Below are 12,040 nucleotides of genomic sequence, written 5' to 3'. Positions count from 1 at the left end.
GAGCTCCTTCCCTGACTCTGATCAGAGACACGTCTACCTTGCAGCTGCGTGTATTAAAGATTCACTATTATACCTTAAATTAGTCTCTGTCTAAATCTTTGGATCGAGTTTTCCACAACAACCTTAATTCAGCTCTAAATATACATTAACTTGTATACTGTATTTTCACTTTTGACAGTGTAATGAAGAACCCTCTGTTTCCTGGTCGACCGTCAGATGGTTATAAAAATAACCATTATAAAAAGGTTATCCACAGCCAAAAAGTGTTCCCCTACAGGGACAAAATGAATAAAGAGGTTGACAATTGTGAAATCATTTATTACAGCTCTTACCATTGCTAGTTCTGTTTTTTTTTTTTTTTTTTTTTTTTAATATAACCTTTATTTAACTAGGCAAGTCAAATCCGGACGACGCTGGGCCAATTGTGCGCTGCCCTGTGGGACTCCCAATCACGGCCGGATGTGATACAGCCTTGATTCAAACCAGGTACAATAGTGATGCCACTTGCACTGAGATTCAGTGACTTAGACCACTGCGCCACTCGGGAGCTGTTCTTCAATTAAATAATGGGAGAGGCCTATGTTTGGGAAAGGTGGAAACTAAAGTGGTAGATTTACTGCATGTAATAACAGTACATAGTAGTGAACTTACTTTATTGGTAATTACACTGGAACAAAGGGCTTATTGTTATGTCATGTAAATGACATGTTGCATTGTACACTTACATATGGGTGGTTCCCGCGGGACTTTTGGCGTTCGCAAGCGCTATGTTCTATGGACTGAGCCACACAGGACTAAGTGGCTTTGGATAAAAGGGTTTGCTAAATGGCTTATATTATTGTTTACCGTTTTAAATGTTTCTTCCCACTTAAAACTACAACTCCCATGTGTCCCCTCTCCCGCACTAGAGGAGGTTAAAAAAAGTCCATACTGATTTTTGAGACAGATTTAGGCTAGGAACATGTAGTAGTAGCCTATCTGTTAATCCATGTAGCTACGAGTGACATCTAGTGGAAATGTAATTCTGCACCCGTTTCCTCAATGTTTATGTAATAATTATTTAGCCCACTAGAGGGCAGTTGCTGATGAATAACCTCACTATCGTTCATGGGGCGCTCTTGAACCGGATGTGTGCATGTCGTTGTCATATGAATTCATGGTTCACGTTGTATCACATTGCAGTGGAACCATTTCTAGCTACAACATGGGAATTGGGAACGACAAGTGACAGTGTGATGACTGTATATCAAGTTTAGCGTAAACAACAGTGTAGAAAATAACAGTTTATGTGCCGGATCTTATCCTAGATCGGTATTTCTGCCGGAGGTTGGCGGGGGCAAACAGAAGTCACGATGGTGAAAGAGCAGTTTAGAGAGACCGATGTGGCCAAAAAAATGTAAGTATGTCCAGTTAGCTAGCTAGCTTGCTATTAGCCATTAATATTTCCTCAAGCCCTCTAGCTATGAGTATTGTTCGTAAATAATTGCCTAAAGCAGCTTGCAATTTGTCACATGAGCTTGCTTTTCATAGCTAGTTAGCTTTTTGCAATTGCATCATTGATTGAACAGGGTCAGCAATGCCGGTAACACGTTTTAGAAAGCTAGCTAGCTAAACAAACAATCATACCACATCACATCCCCACCTGGCTAATGTGGCAGGATATCGAACTCGTCTTGCCATGACCACTGACACTCTTGCTAATAACATGGTAAAGCATGACGTGTAGCGAGGAATCTGCATTCCAATCAACTACGAAGTAGCCTCAAGTAGACATCCAGCAAGGCAATGCTGACCATGCTTTACAAATGACTCTCAATTGACCCCTAAACTATAGCTTGTTATCATAGGCAGTCCTTGCTTGGGTAGGACCTATTTGCTAGTTGACCTACTAGACGGTGTCTAATTTAACCCCTATGCTGAGTTGACTATCTATTCCATTTATGTCAACAGAAGCCACATCTGTTTTGGGATGAAGTCGGCTGAGCAGATGAGACAGCAGGCTCATATCCAAGTGGTCAGTAAGAACCTGTACAGCCAGGACACCAGTCATACTCCTCTACCATACGGAGTACTGGATCACCGCATGGTAGGGCTGACACGTGTACACACACACACACACACACACACACACACACACACACACACCACCCTATGGAGTACTGGACCATCACATGGTACACTACCGGTCAAAAGTTTTTGAACACCTACTCATTACAGGGTTTTTCTTTATTTTTACTACTACTTTATTTTTACTTTACTTTTCTACATTGTAGAATAATAGTGAAGACATCAACTTTTAAATAACACATATGGAATCATGTAGTAACCAAAACAGTGTTAAACAAATCAAAATATATGTTATATTTGAGATTCTTCAAATAGCCACCCTTTGCCTTTATGACAGCTTTGCAAACTCCTTGGCATTCTCTATTAGTGGTTGTGACCCAACTGTCATGTTATATTCCAGGGCACCAGTGAGAAGGATCGTCCATGTGAGACGTGTGGGAAGAACCTGGCAGACTGTCTGGGACACTATGGATATCTGGACCTGGAGATGCCCTGTTTTCATGTGGGCTATTTCAAAGCCATCATTGGAATCCTACAGGCAAGTTCACTATAACAGTAACTGCCAAAATAAAGGAAACACTTGAGTAAATGAGGAGGACAAAGTAGGATGTATAGAGAGCAGGTGCTTCCAACACAGGTGTGGTTCCTGAGTTAATTAAGGAATTACCATCCCATCGTGCTTAGGATCATGTATTAAAAATGCTCAGTTGCCCATTATCTTGGCTCCCATGGCTAGAAGAAGAGATCTCAGTGACTTTGAAAGAGGGGTCTCAAAGGAACATAGAGGGTTTAAAGGGGTGTCTCAGTCACCAGATCTCAACCCAATTGAACACTTATGGGAGATTCTGGAGCGGCACCTGAGACAGCGTTTTACACCACCGCCAACAAAACACCAACTGGTGGAATTTCTCCTGGAAGAAGGGTGTCGCATCCCTCTAATAGACTTCCAGACACTTGTAGAATCTATGCCAAGGGGGAGGCTGTTCTGGCGGCTCGTGGTCGCCCAACGCCCACTTTGTTGTTTCCTTTATTTATGGTAGTTATCTGTACATATTCATCTTCTCATTCTCTCTCTTCAACGTGGCAAACTAAATATGACATTACTGTACTGCACACTGAGTAGCCTACATCACAACCTTGATCATCCTGATTCAATTATCATAGTTACTTCTTTGACTCTTGCTATGTGATTGCTGTTCAAGCTGGCCCGTTAGAACATCGTGTGATTGTTGTTCAAGCTGGCCCATTAGAACATCGTGTGATTGTTGTTCAAGCTGGCCCGTTAGAACATCGTGTGATTGTTGTTCAAGCTGGCCCGTTAGAACATCGTGTGATTGTTGTTCAAGCTGGCCCGTTAGAACATCATGTGGTGGTTGTTCAAGCTGGCCCGTTAGAACATCGTGTGATTGTTGTTCAAGCTGGCCCGTTAGAACATCGTGTGATTGTTGTTCAAGCTGGCCCGTTAGAACATCATGTGGTGGTTGTTCAAGCTGGCCCGTTAGAACATCGTGTGATTGTTGTTCAAGCTGGCCCGTTAGAACATCATGTGGTGGTTGTTCAAGCTGGCCCGTTAGAACATCATGTGGTGGTTGTTCAAGCTGGCCCGTTAGAACATCGTGTGATTGTTGTTCAAGCTGGCCCGTTAGAACATCGTGTGATTGTTGTTCAAGCTGGCCCATTAGAACATCGTGTGATTGTTGTTCAAGCTGGCCCGTTAGAACATCATGTGATTGTTGTTCAAGCTGGCCCGTTAGAACATAATGGGTGTTACCGTAATCAAAATGCAACACAAACATAGGCACAGACACATGCATAAAAACACATGATAACATACGCACTATACTAGCAAGCCAGTAGTAACTCAATAGAGCTAACTGGCTAGCTACTACTGTTAGCTAGCCAGATAGCCACAAAGAATTGACATCTACCTTGGATAACATTGGTTTTATGTCAGTTTTGCCTGTTTAACTAACTAACTAGCTGGCTAGCTAGATTACAACGATTCACATATATCTAGCTGGTAGTTATGAAGTAAAATGTTTGCTTTGTATATATCTTGTTTGGTCTCTATTGTTGTCATTGTCCTGGCTGGAAGAAGGTTCAGTGAATGGGGAGGTGCAGCGTGAGGTAATACAGTAGAGGGAGTGCTGCTCAGCGTGAGGTAATACAGTAGGGGGAGTGCTGCTCAGCGTGAGGTAATACAGTAGAGGGAGTGCTGCTCAGCGTGAGGTAATACAGTAGAGGGAGTGCTGCTCAGCGTGAGGTAATACAGTAGGGGGAGTGCTGCTCAAATGGAATGTTTTATGTGTTCTCCACACTCTAGTCCTCACAAGAACGTTCTCAAGAGAACGTCCTAGGTGCATGAGAGTGTGGAGCACGGTAGTAGGCATATTGAGAAACACCCAATGTGATTGTTGTTCCATTATCACTATGTTATTGTTGTTCAAATTGGCCCATTATGACATCATGTTATTGTTGTTCAAATTGGCCCATTATGACATCATGTGATTGTTGTTCAAATTGTTCCATTATGACATCATGTTATTGTTGTTCAAATTGTTCCATTATGACATCATGTGATTGTTGTATCCCTCCAGATGATCTGTAAGACGTGTTCTCACATCATGTTGACCAAAGAGGAGAAACTACAGTTTATGGATGTGTTGAAGAGGCCAGGCCTAGCATACCTCCAGAAACGAGGAATGAAGAAGAAGATATCCGACAAATGCCGCAAAAGGACAATGTGTCTCAATTGCTCCACGTTAAATGGTAGGGTATCACCAATTGCTTACTCTTTGACTGTTTACGGTTCCATTTTGACATTTGGGCCAAAATACATATTATTAAGTTCTATTTGAATTGAGTTGAATTTAGTTGAGTTGAAAGCATAGCCCAAGTGGTGGTTGGTGTGACTGATAATGTCTTTGTTTTTGCCATTTAACAGGACCAGTGAAGAAGTGTGGCTTGCTAAAGATCCTCCACGAGAAATACAAGACAACCAAGAAAGTGGTGGACACTGTAGTATCAGACTTTCTCAACTCATTCGATATCGCAATAGAACACAACAAAGAAGTGGAGGGCTTGCTTAACAGGGCTCAGGTGAGTCACGTTGAACGCAACTAGGGCTTGCTTAACAGGGCTCAGGTGAGTCACATTGAAGGCAACTAGGGCTTGCTTAACAGGGCTCAGGTGAGTCACGTTGAAGGCAACTAGGGCTTGCTTAACAGGGCTCAGGTGAGTCACGTTGAAGGCAACTAGGGCTTGCTTAACAGGGCTCAGGTGAGTCACGTTGAAGGCAACTAGGGCTTGCTTAACAGGGCTCAGGTGAGTCACGTTGAAGGCAACTAGGGCTTGCTTAACAGGGCTCAGGTGTGTCACGTTGAAGGCAACTAGGGCTTGCTTAACAGGGCTCAGGTGAGTCACATTGAAGGCAACTAGGGCTTGCTTAACAGGGCTCAGGTGAGTCACGTTGAAGGCAACTAGGGCTTGCTTAACAGGGCTCAGGTGAGTCACGTTGAAGGCAACTAGGGCTTGCTTAACAGGGCTCAGGTGAGTCACATTGAAGGCAACTAGGGCTTGCTTAACAGGGCTCAGGTGAGTCACATTGAAGGCAACTAGGGCTTGCTTAACAGGGCTCAGGTGAGTCACATTGAAGGCAACTAGGGCTTGCTTAACAGGGCTCAGGTGAGTCACGTTGAAGGCAACTAGGGCTTGCTTAACAGGGCTCAGGTGAGTCACGTTGAAGGCAACTATGGCAACTTTTAACAGTTTACCTGTCTACTCTGTAGAGGTCATATGAGGTTAATGGTTTGTTTTGTATGTTTTTCACTCAGCGGTGACTTACAGGGTTAGTATATGGGATAAGCGTTCATACAGGGTTAGTATATGGGATAAGAGTTCATACAGGGTTAGTATATGGGATAAGAGTTCATACAGGGTTAGTATATGGGATAAGAGTTCATACAGGGTTAGTATATGGGATACTTGTCGGAATTGAACCCACAACCCTGGTATTACTAGAGCAACACTTTTCTTACCAACTGGGTCACGCAGGATTTAAATGCTGACCGATCATGTCTTTCACCCCGACGGAGAACCTGAGTCCTCTAGTGGTGCTGAACCTGTTCAAAATGTGTCTGTCTGAATCTGGGAAACTGGCCCTTAAGGTTTTAAATGCTGACTGACCTTCATGTCCTGTGGTTTCCAGGAGAACCTGAGTCCTCTGGTGGTGTTGAACCTGTTCAGGAGGATTCCAGCGGAGGACATTCCTCTGCTCCTGATGAACCCTGAGGCAGGTAAGCCTGCAGACCTCATCCTCACCCGTCTGCTGGTACCCCCACTCTGCATCCGCCCCTCTGTCATCTCAGACCTCAAGTCAGGTACTAATGAGGATGACCTCACCATGAAGCTCACAGAGATCATCTTCCTCAATGACGTCATCAAGAAGGTGGGTACATTACATTTACATTTTAGTCATGTATGATGTCATAGAGAAGGTGGGCATCATGGGATTGGGACAGTAGCAGGAAGTTTCAATGAATTTGTGGTTAATTGTTTTATTAATCGGCCTGGGAGTTTTTCCACGAACTGACCAGGAAAACCTCTGGGCCCCAGTAGGCTGTTACTAACTAGTTGGTCAGCTGAGGAAAACCTCTGGGCCTTTTTATGAAAGCAATTACACAAGACAAGAAAAAAAGTTACAATTTCCAGTTGTTGTTATTGTTGTTGTTGTCTAATGAATGTTGAGTTGTTCTGCCCGCCTCCCATGCCGTCCCACAGCACCGTATGTCAGGGGCCAAGACCCAGATGATCATGGAGGACTGGGACTTCCTCCAGCTGCAATGTGCTCTCTACATCAACAGTGAGCTCTCTGGCATCCCCCTCAACATGGCCCCTAAGAAGTGGACCAGAGGCTTCGTTCAGAGACTCAAGGGCAAACAAGGTCTCGCTCATATAAATAGTGATTTTTATTCTAATCATTTAATAGTTACCTGTTGTCTATTCTGATTTCTAGTTCTGTGGTCATTCTCACCATCGTATTTATTAATAGTTGACACTGAATTCATGTCAATGTCATGTGTTTTGTCATAAACAATTTAGTTTATTTACACAGCTGACTCAGAAACAGAAAGTATCCTAGTTGATTGTAGAGCCATTTAATCACAAATTATAGAGTGGAATGTTATTCTCTGCTGCTGCCTTTGGATTGATAAGTATTTGGAGACACTCAGTAATTGATGGTCCGTGGTGTCTCTCTCAGGGCGATTCCGTGGAAACCTCTCGGGGAAGAGAGTGGATTTCTCTGGGAGAACTGTCATCTCTCCGGACCCCAACCTGCGGATTGATGAGGTGGCCGTCCCTGTGCACGTGGCCAAAATCCTGACCTACCCAGAGAAGGTAAGATTCTTATTGGTCACACTTTAACTACAACTTATAAAGGCTTTATAAGAATTAGGGCTGTCCGCGATAACACTTTTTAATGCTGTTAATTTCTTTGGCGCTTTTAATCACTTCTCCATTTCTTTACCCCGCGCGGACCCTTTTTAAGCGCACGTGTTTTAGCAAGGACCCTTATAAGCGCAACACGCTCTATGCTGTGTACTGTCAGTGTGCACTCGGTCTCAGTAGCGCTGTCTGTCTCTATTGTGGTGTGCAATGCGCACAGCTTTGAGAAACAGCTTTGAAGGAAACCGTACAGATACTTCTACCATAAACACATTCCCAGGCATTTCTTCAGGTGACAGCAAAAAAACATTCATTTGTACCGAAGTAGCGAACTGGTTATGCTAACGTTAGCTAGCTAGCCAAAACATTGTTTACAATGCCATGGCTGAATGCCTCTTGATTCAACTAACTTCCCACCGTGATTTATATCAGAACGGGACATCCATTCCATGTAACTCCTGTTTCTGTTGTAGTTCTCAGGTCAAAAGACTTAATGATCCCAGTTCTAGTAGCAGCAGCTTGTGACTAGTTCATGATGAAGAACATTGAGAAGTAACCTGCACAGTGTCTTCACTGCCCTGTTGTATGACCTGTGACCTCTTAACTTGTTGTGCGCCCCAAGGTGAACAAGGCCAACTTAGAGATGCTGAGGAAGCTGGTGCGTAGCGGTCCCGAGGACCACCCTGGAGCCAACTTCATCCAGCAACGTCACACGCAGATGAAGAGGTCAGGACAGTTCTATTGGACATGTTTATTAGTCAGTTAAAAAGCATGGGCTGACCCACACCCCTTAAAATGTTGAAGAAGGCACTACGTGCCAAAACGTTGGTGAGGTTTACCCATTCAGTTATTAGAAGCATATATAGAGTATCTTTGTTTTTATACATTTTAGTTGTTTTAAAGGGATACTTTTTTTGTCTTGAGGCCCTTTAGCTACTTCCTCAGTCAGATGAACTCGTTGGTACCAGTTTAATGTCTCTGTTTACTGGGACACCAGTTCATCTGACTCTGGGGAAGTAGATAAAAGGGCCTCATTGTCCCGAAGTATCCCCTTTTTTAATAGATGCTCTTATCCAGTGTCAACTAAATTAGCTAAAACAACCACATTATCACAATCATTTGGTTGTTGGTTGGGTCCGCCATCCTTTTGGTTATAGGCCTACCACTAAACTGAAACTGTGGTTATAGGCCTACCACTAAACTGAAACTGTGGTTACAGGCCTACCACTAAACTGAAACTGTGGTTACAGGTCTACCGCTAAACTGAAACTGTGGTTACGGGCCTACCACTAAACTGAAACTGTGGTTATAGGCCTACCACTAAACTGAAACTGTGGTTATAGGCCTACCACTAAACTGAAACTGTGGTTATAGGCCTACCACTAAACTGAAACTGTGGTTATAGGCCTACCACTAAACTGAAACTGTGGTTATAGGCCTACCACTAAACTGAAACTGTGGTTACGGGCCTACCACTAAACTGAAACTGTGGTTACAGGCCTACCACTAAACTGAAACTGTGGTTATAGGCCTACCACTAAACTGAAACTGTGGTTATAGGCCTACCACTAAACTGAAACTGTGGTTACAGGCCTACCACTAAACTGAAACTGTGGTTACAGGTCTACCGCTAAACTGAAACTGTGGTTACGGGCCTACCACTAAACTGAAACTGTGGTTACAGGCCTACCGCTAAACTGAAACTTTGTATGAAACCACATGTTTAGGTGTATGTTCTAAGAGTATTCCGTGTGTGTGTTGTGTGTGTGTGTGTGTGTGTGTGTCTCTTCAGGTTTCTGAAGTACGGGAACCGAGAGAAGATGGCCCAGGAGCTGAGGTTTGGAGACGTGGTGGAGAGACACATGATCGATGGAGACATCGTCCTCTTCAACCGACAGCCCTCTCTACACAAACTCAGCATCATGGCTCATATTGTGAGTGTTCTCTCTCTCTCTCTCTGCATCGTACACCCGTCCTTCACGTCGGCTCTCAGTCTGGAAACTGTCGTGTTATTCACCATGCTGACTCCATGGCAACGTGTAGGCAGAAAGAGAACCTCCCTGTTAGAAGTTGGGGATTTTGTGGGATGTATGTTGGGGGTTGTCTGTTTATAGCTGCCTTGTCGTGTAGTTGTTACTGTTTTAGAGCTGCCTTGTCGTGTAGTTGTTACTGTTTTAGAGCTGCCTTGTCGTGTCGTTGTTACTGTTTTAGAGCTGCCTTGTCGTGTAGCTGTTATTGTTTTAGAGCTGCCTTGTCGTGTAGTTGTTACTGTTTTAGAGCTGCCTTGTCGTGTAGTTGTTACTGTTTTAGAGCTGCCTTGTCGTGTCGTTGTTACTGTTTTAGAGCTGTCGTGTCGTTGTTACTGTTTTAGAGCTGCCTTGTCGTGTAGTTGTTACTGTTTTAGAGCTGCCTTGTCGTGTAGTTGTTACTGTTTTAGAGCTGCCTTGTCGTGTCGTTGTTACTGTTTTAGAGCTGTCGTGTCGTTGTTACTGTTTTAGAGCTGCCTTGTCGTGTAGTTGTTACTGTTTTAGAGCTGCCTTGTCGTGTAGTTGTTACTGTTTTATAGCTGCCTTGTCCTGTCGTTGTTACTGTTTTAGAGCTGCCTTGTCCTGTCGTTGTTACTGTTTTAGAGCTGCCTTGTCGTGTAGTTGTTACTGTTTTAGAGCTGCCTTGTCGTGTAGCTGTTACTGTTTTAGAGCTGCCTTGTCGTGTAGCTGTTATTGTTTTAGAGCTGCCTTGTCGTGTAGCTGTTACTGTTTTAGAGCTGCCTTGTCGTGTAGCTGTTACTGTTTTAGAGCTGCCTTGTCGTGTAGCTGTTACTGTTTTAGAGCTGCCTTGTCGTGTCGTTGTTACTGTTTTAGAGCTGTCGTGTCGTTGTTACTGTTTTAGAGCTGCCTTGTCGTGTCGTTGTTACTGTTTTAGAGCTGCCTTGTCGTGTAGCTGTTACTGTTTTAGAGCTGCCTTGTCGTGTAGTTGTTGCTGTTTTAGAGCTGCCTTGTCGTGTAGCTGTTACTGTTTTAGAGCTGCCTTGTCGTGTAGCTGTTACTGTTTTAGAGCTGCCTTGTCGTGTAGTTGTTACTGTTTTAGAGCTGCCTTGTCGTGTAGCTGTTACTGTTTTAGAGCTGCCTTGTCGTGTAGTTGTTATTGTTTTAGAGCTGCCTTGTCGTGTAGTTGTTACTGTTTTAGAGCTGTCGTGTCGTTGTTGCTGTTTTAGAGCTGCCTTGTCGTGTAGCTGTTACTGTTTTAGAGCTGCCTTGTCGTGTAGTTGTTACTGTTTTAGAGCTGCCTTGTCGTGTCGTTGTTACTGTTTTAGAGCTGCCTTGTCGTGTCGTTGTTACTGTTTTAGAGCTGCCTTGTCGTGTAGTTGTTATTGTTTTAGAGCTGCCTTGTCGTGTAGTTGTTACTGTTTTAGAGCTGCCTTGTCGTGTAGCTGTTACTGTTTTAGAGCTGCCTTGTCGTGTAGCTGTTACTGTTTTATAGCTGCCTTGTCGTGTAGCTGTTATTGTTTTAGAGCTGCCTTGTCGTGTAGCTGTTACTGTTTTAGAGCTGCCTTGTCGTGTAGCTGTTACTGTTTTAGAGCTGCCTTGTCGTGTAGCTGTTACTGTTTTAGAGCTGCCTTGTCGTGTAGCTGTTACTGTTTTAGAGCTGCCTTGTCGTGTCGTTGTTACTGTTTTAGAGCTGTCGTGTCGTTGTTACTGTTTTAGAGCTGCCTTGTCGTGTCGTTGTTACTGTTTTAGAGCTGCCTTGTCGTGTAGTTGTTACTGTTTTAGAGCTGTCGTGTCGTTGTTACTGTTTTAGAGCTGCCTTGTCGTGTAGCTGTTACTGTTTTAGAGCTGCCTTGTCGTGTCGTTGTTACTGTTTTAGAGCTGCCTTGTCGTGTAGCTGTTACTGTTTTAGAGCTGCCTTGTCGTGTAGCTGTTACTGTTTTAGAGCTGCCTTGTCGTGTCGTTGTTGCTGTTTTAGAGCTGCCTTGTCGTGTCGTTGTTGCTGTTTTAGAGCTGCCTTGTCGTGTAGTTGTTACTGTTTTAGAGCTGTCGTGTCGTTGTTGCTGTTTTAGAGCTGCCTTGTCGTGTAGCTGTTACTGTTTTAGAGCTGCCTTGTCGTGTAGTTGTTACTGTTTTATAGCTGCCTTGTCGTGTCGTTGTTACTGTTTTAGAGCTGCCTTGTCGTGTAGCTGTTACTGTTTTAGAGCTGTCGTGTCGTTGTTGCTGTTTTAGAGCTGCCTTGTCGTGTAGCTGTTACTGTTTTAGAGCTGCCTTGTCGTGTAGCTGTTACTGTTTTAGAGCTGCCTTGTCGTGTAGCTGTTACTGTTTTAGAGCTGCCTTGTCGTGTAGCTGTTACTGTTTTAGAGCTGCCTTGTCGTGTCGCTGTTACTGTTTTAGAGCTGCCTTGTCGTGTAGCTGTTACTGTTTTAGAGCTGCCTTGTCGTGTCGCTGTTACTGTTTTAGAGCTGCCTTGTCGTGTAGCTGTTACTGTTTTAGAGCTGCCTTGTCGTGTAGTTGTTACTGTTTTAGAGCTGCCTTGTCGT

The 12,040-nt window shown here is 43.9% G+C and overlaps 1 protein-coding gene across 1 annotated transcript in view; it reads left to right on the top strand.

Annotated features, from left to right (window-relative positions):
• Positions 1-1,195: 1,195 nt before the first annotated feature.
• The window catches only part of LOC120042024 (DNA-directed RNA polymerase III subunit RPC1), an 88,145-nt gene continuing 77,300 nt past the window's right edge, over positions 1,196-12,040 (top strand). Inside the window, exons 1-10 of the mRNA XM_038986915.1 lie at positions 1,196-1,396; positions 1,951-2,086; positions 2,468-2,605; positions 4,665-4,836; positions 5,012-5,166; positions 6,275-6,514; positions 6,847-7,009; positions 7,328-7,464; positions 8,135-8,238; positions 9,305-9,446. Coding sequence (XP_038842843.1) covers positions 1,353-1,396; positions 1,951-2,086; positions 2,468-2,605; positions 4,665-4,836; positions 5,012-5,166; positions 6,275-6,514; positions 6,847-7,009; positions 7,328-7,464; positions 8,135-8,238; positions 9,305-9,446 — 1,431 coding nt within the window. The 5' untranslated portion in view covers positions 1,196-1,352. The remainder of the gene's footprint in view (positions 1,397-1,950; positions 2,087-2,467; positions 2,606-4,664; positions 4,837-5,011; positions 5,167-6,274; positions 6,515-6,846; positions 7,010-7,327; positions 7,465-8,134; positions 8,239-9,304; positions 9,447-12,040) is intronic.

Source organism: Salvelinus namaycush, unplaced genomic scaffold (genome assembly GCF_016432855.1).
Source record: "Salvelinus namaycush isolate Seneca unplaced genomic scaffold, SaNama_1.0 Scaffold60, whole genome shotgun sequence".
Taxonomy (NCBI): Eukaryota; Metazoa; Chordata; class Actinopteri; order Salmoniformes; family Salmonidae; genus Salvelinus; species Salvelinus namaycush.
This window is presented reverse-complemented; position numbering and strand designations above follow the sequence as displayed.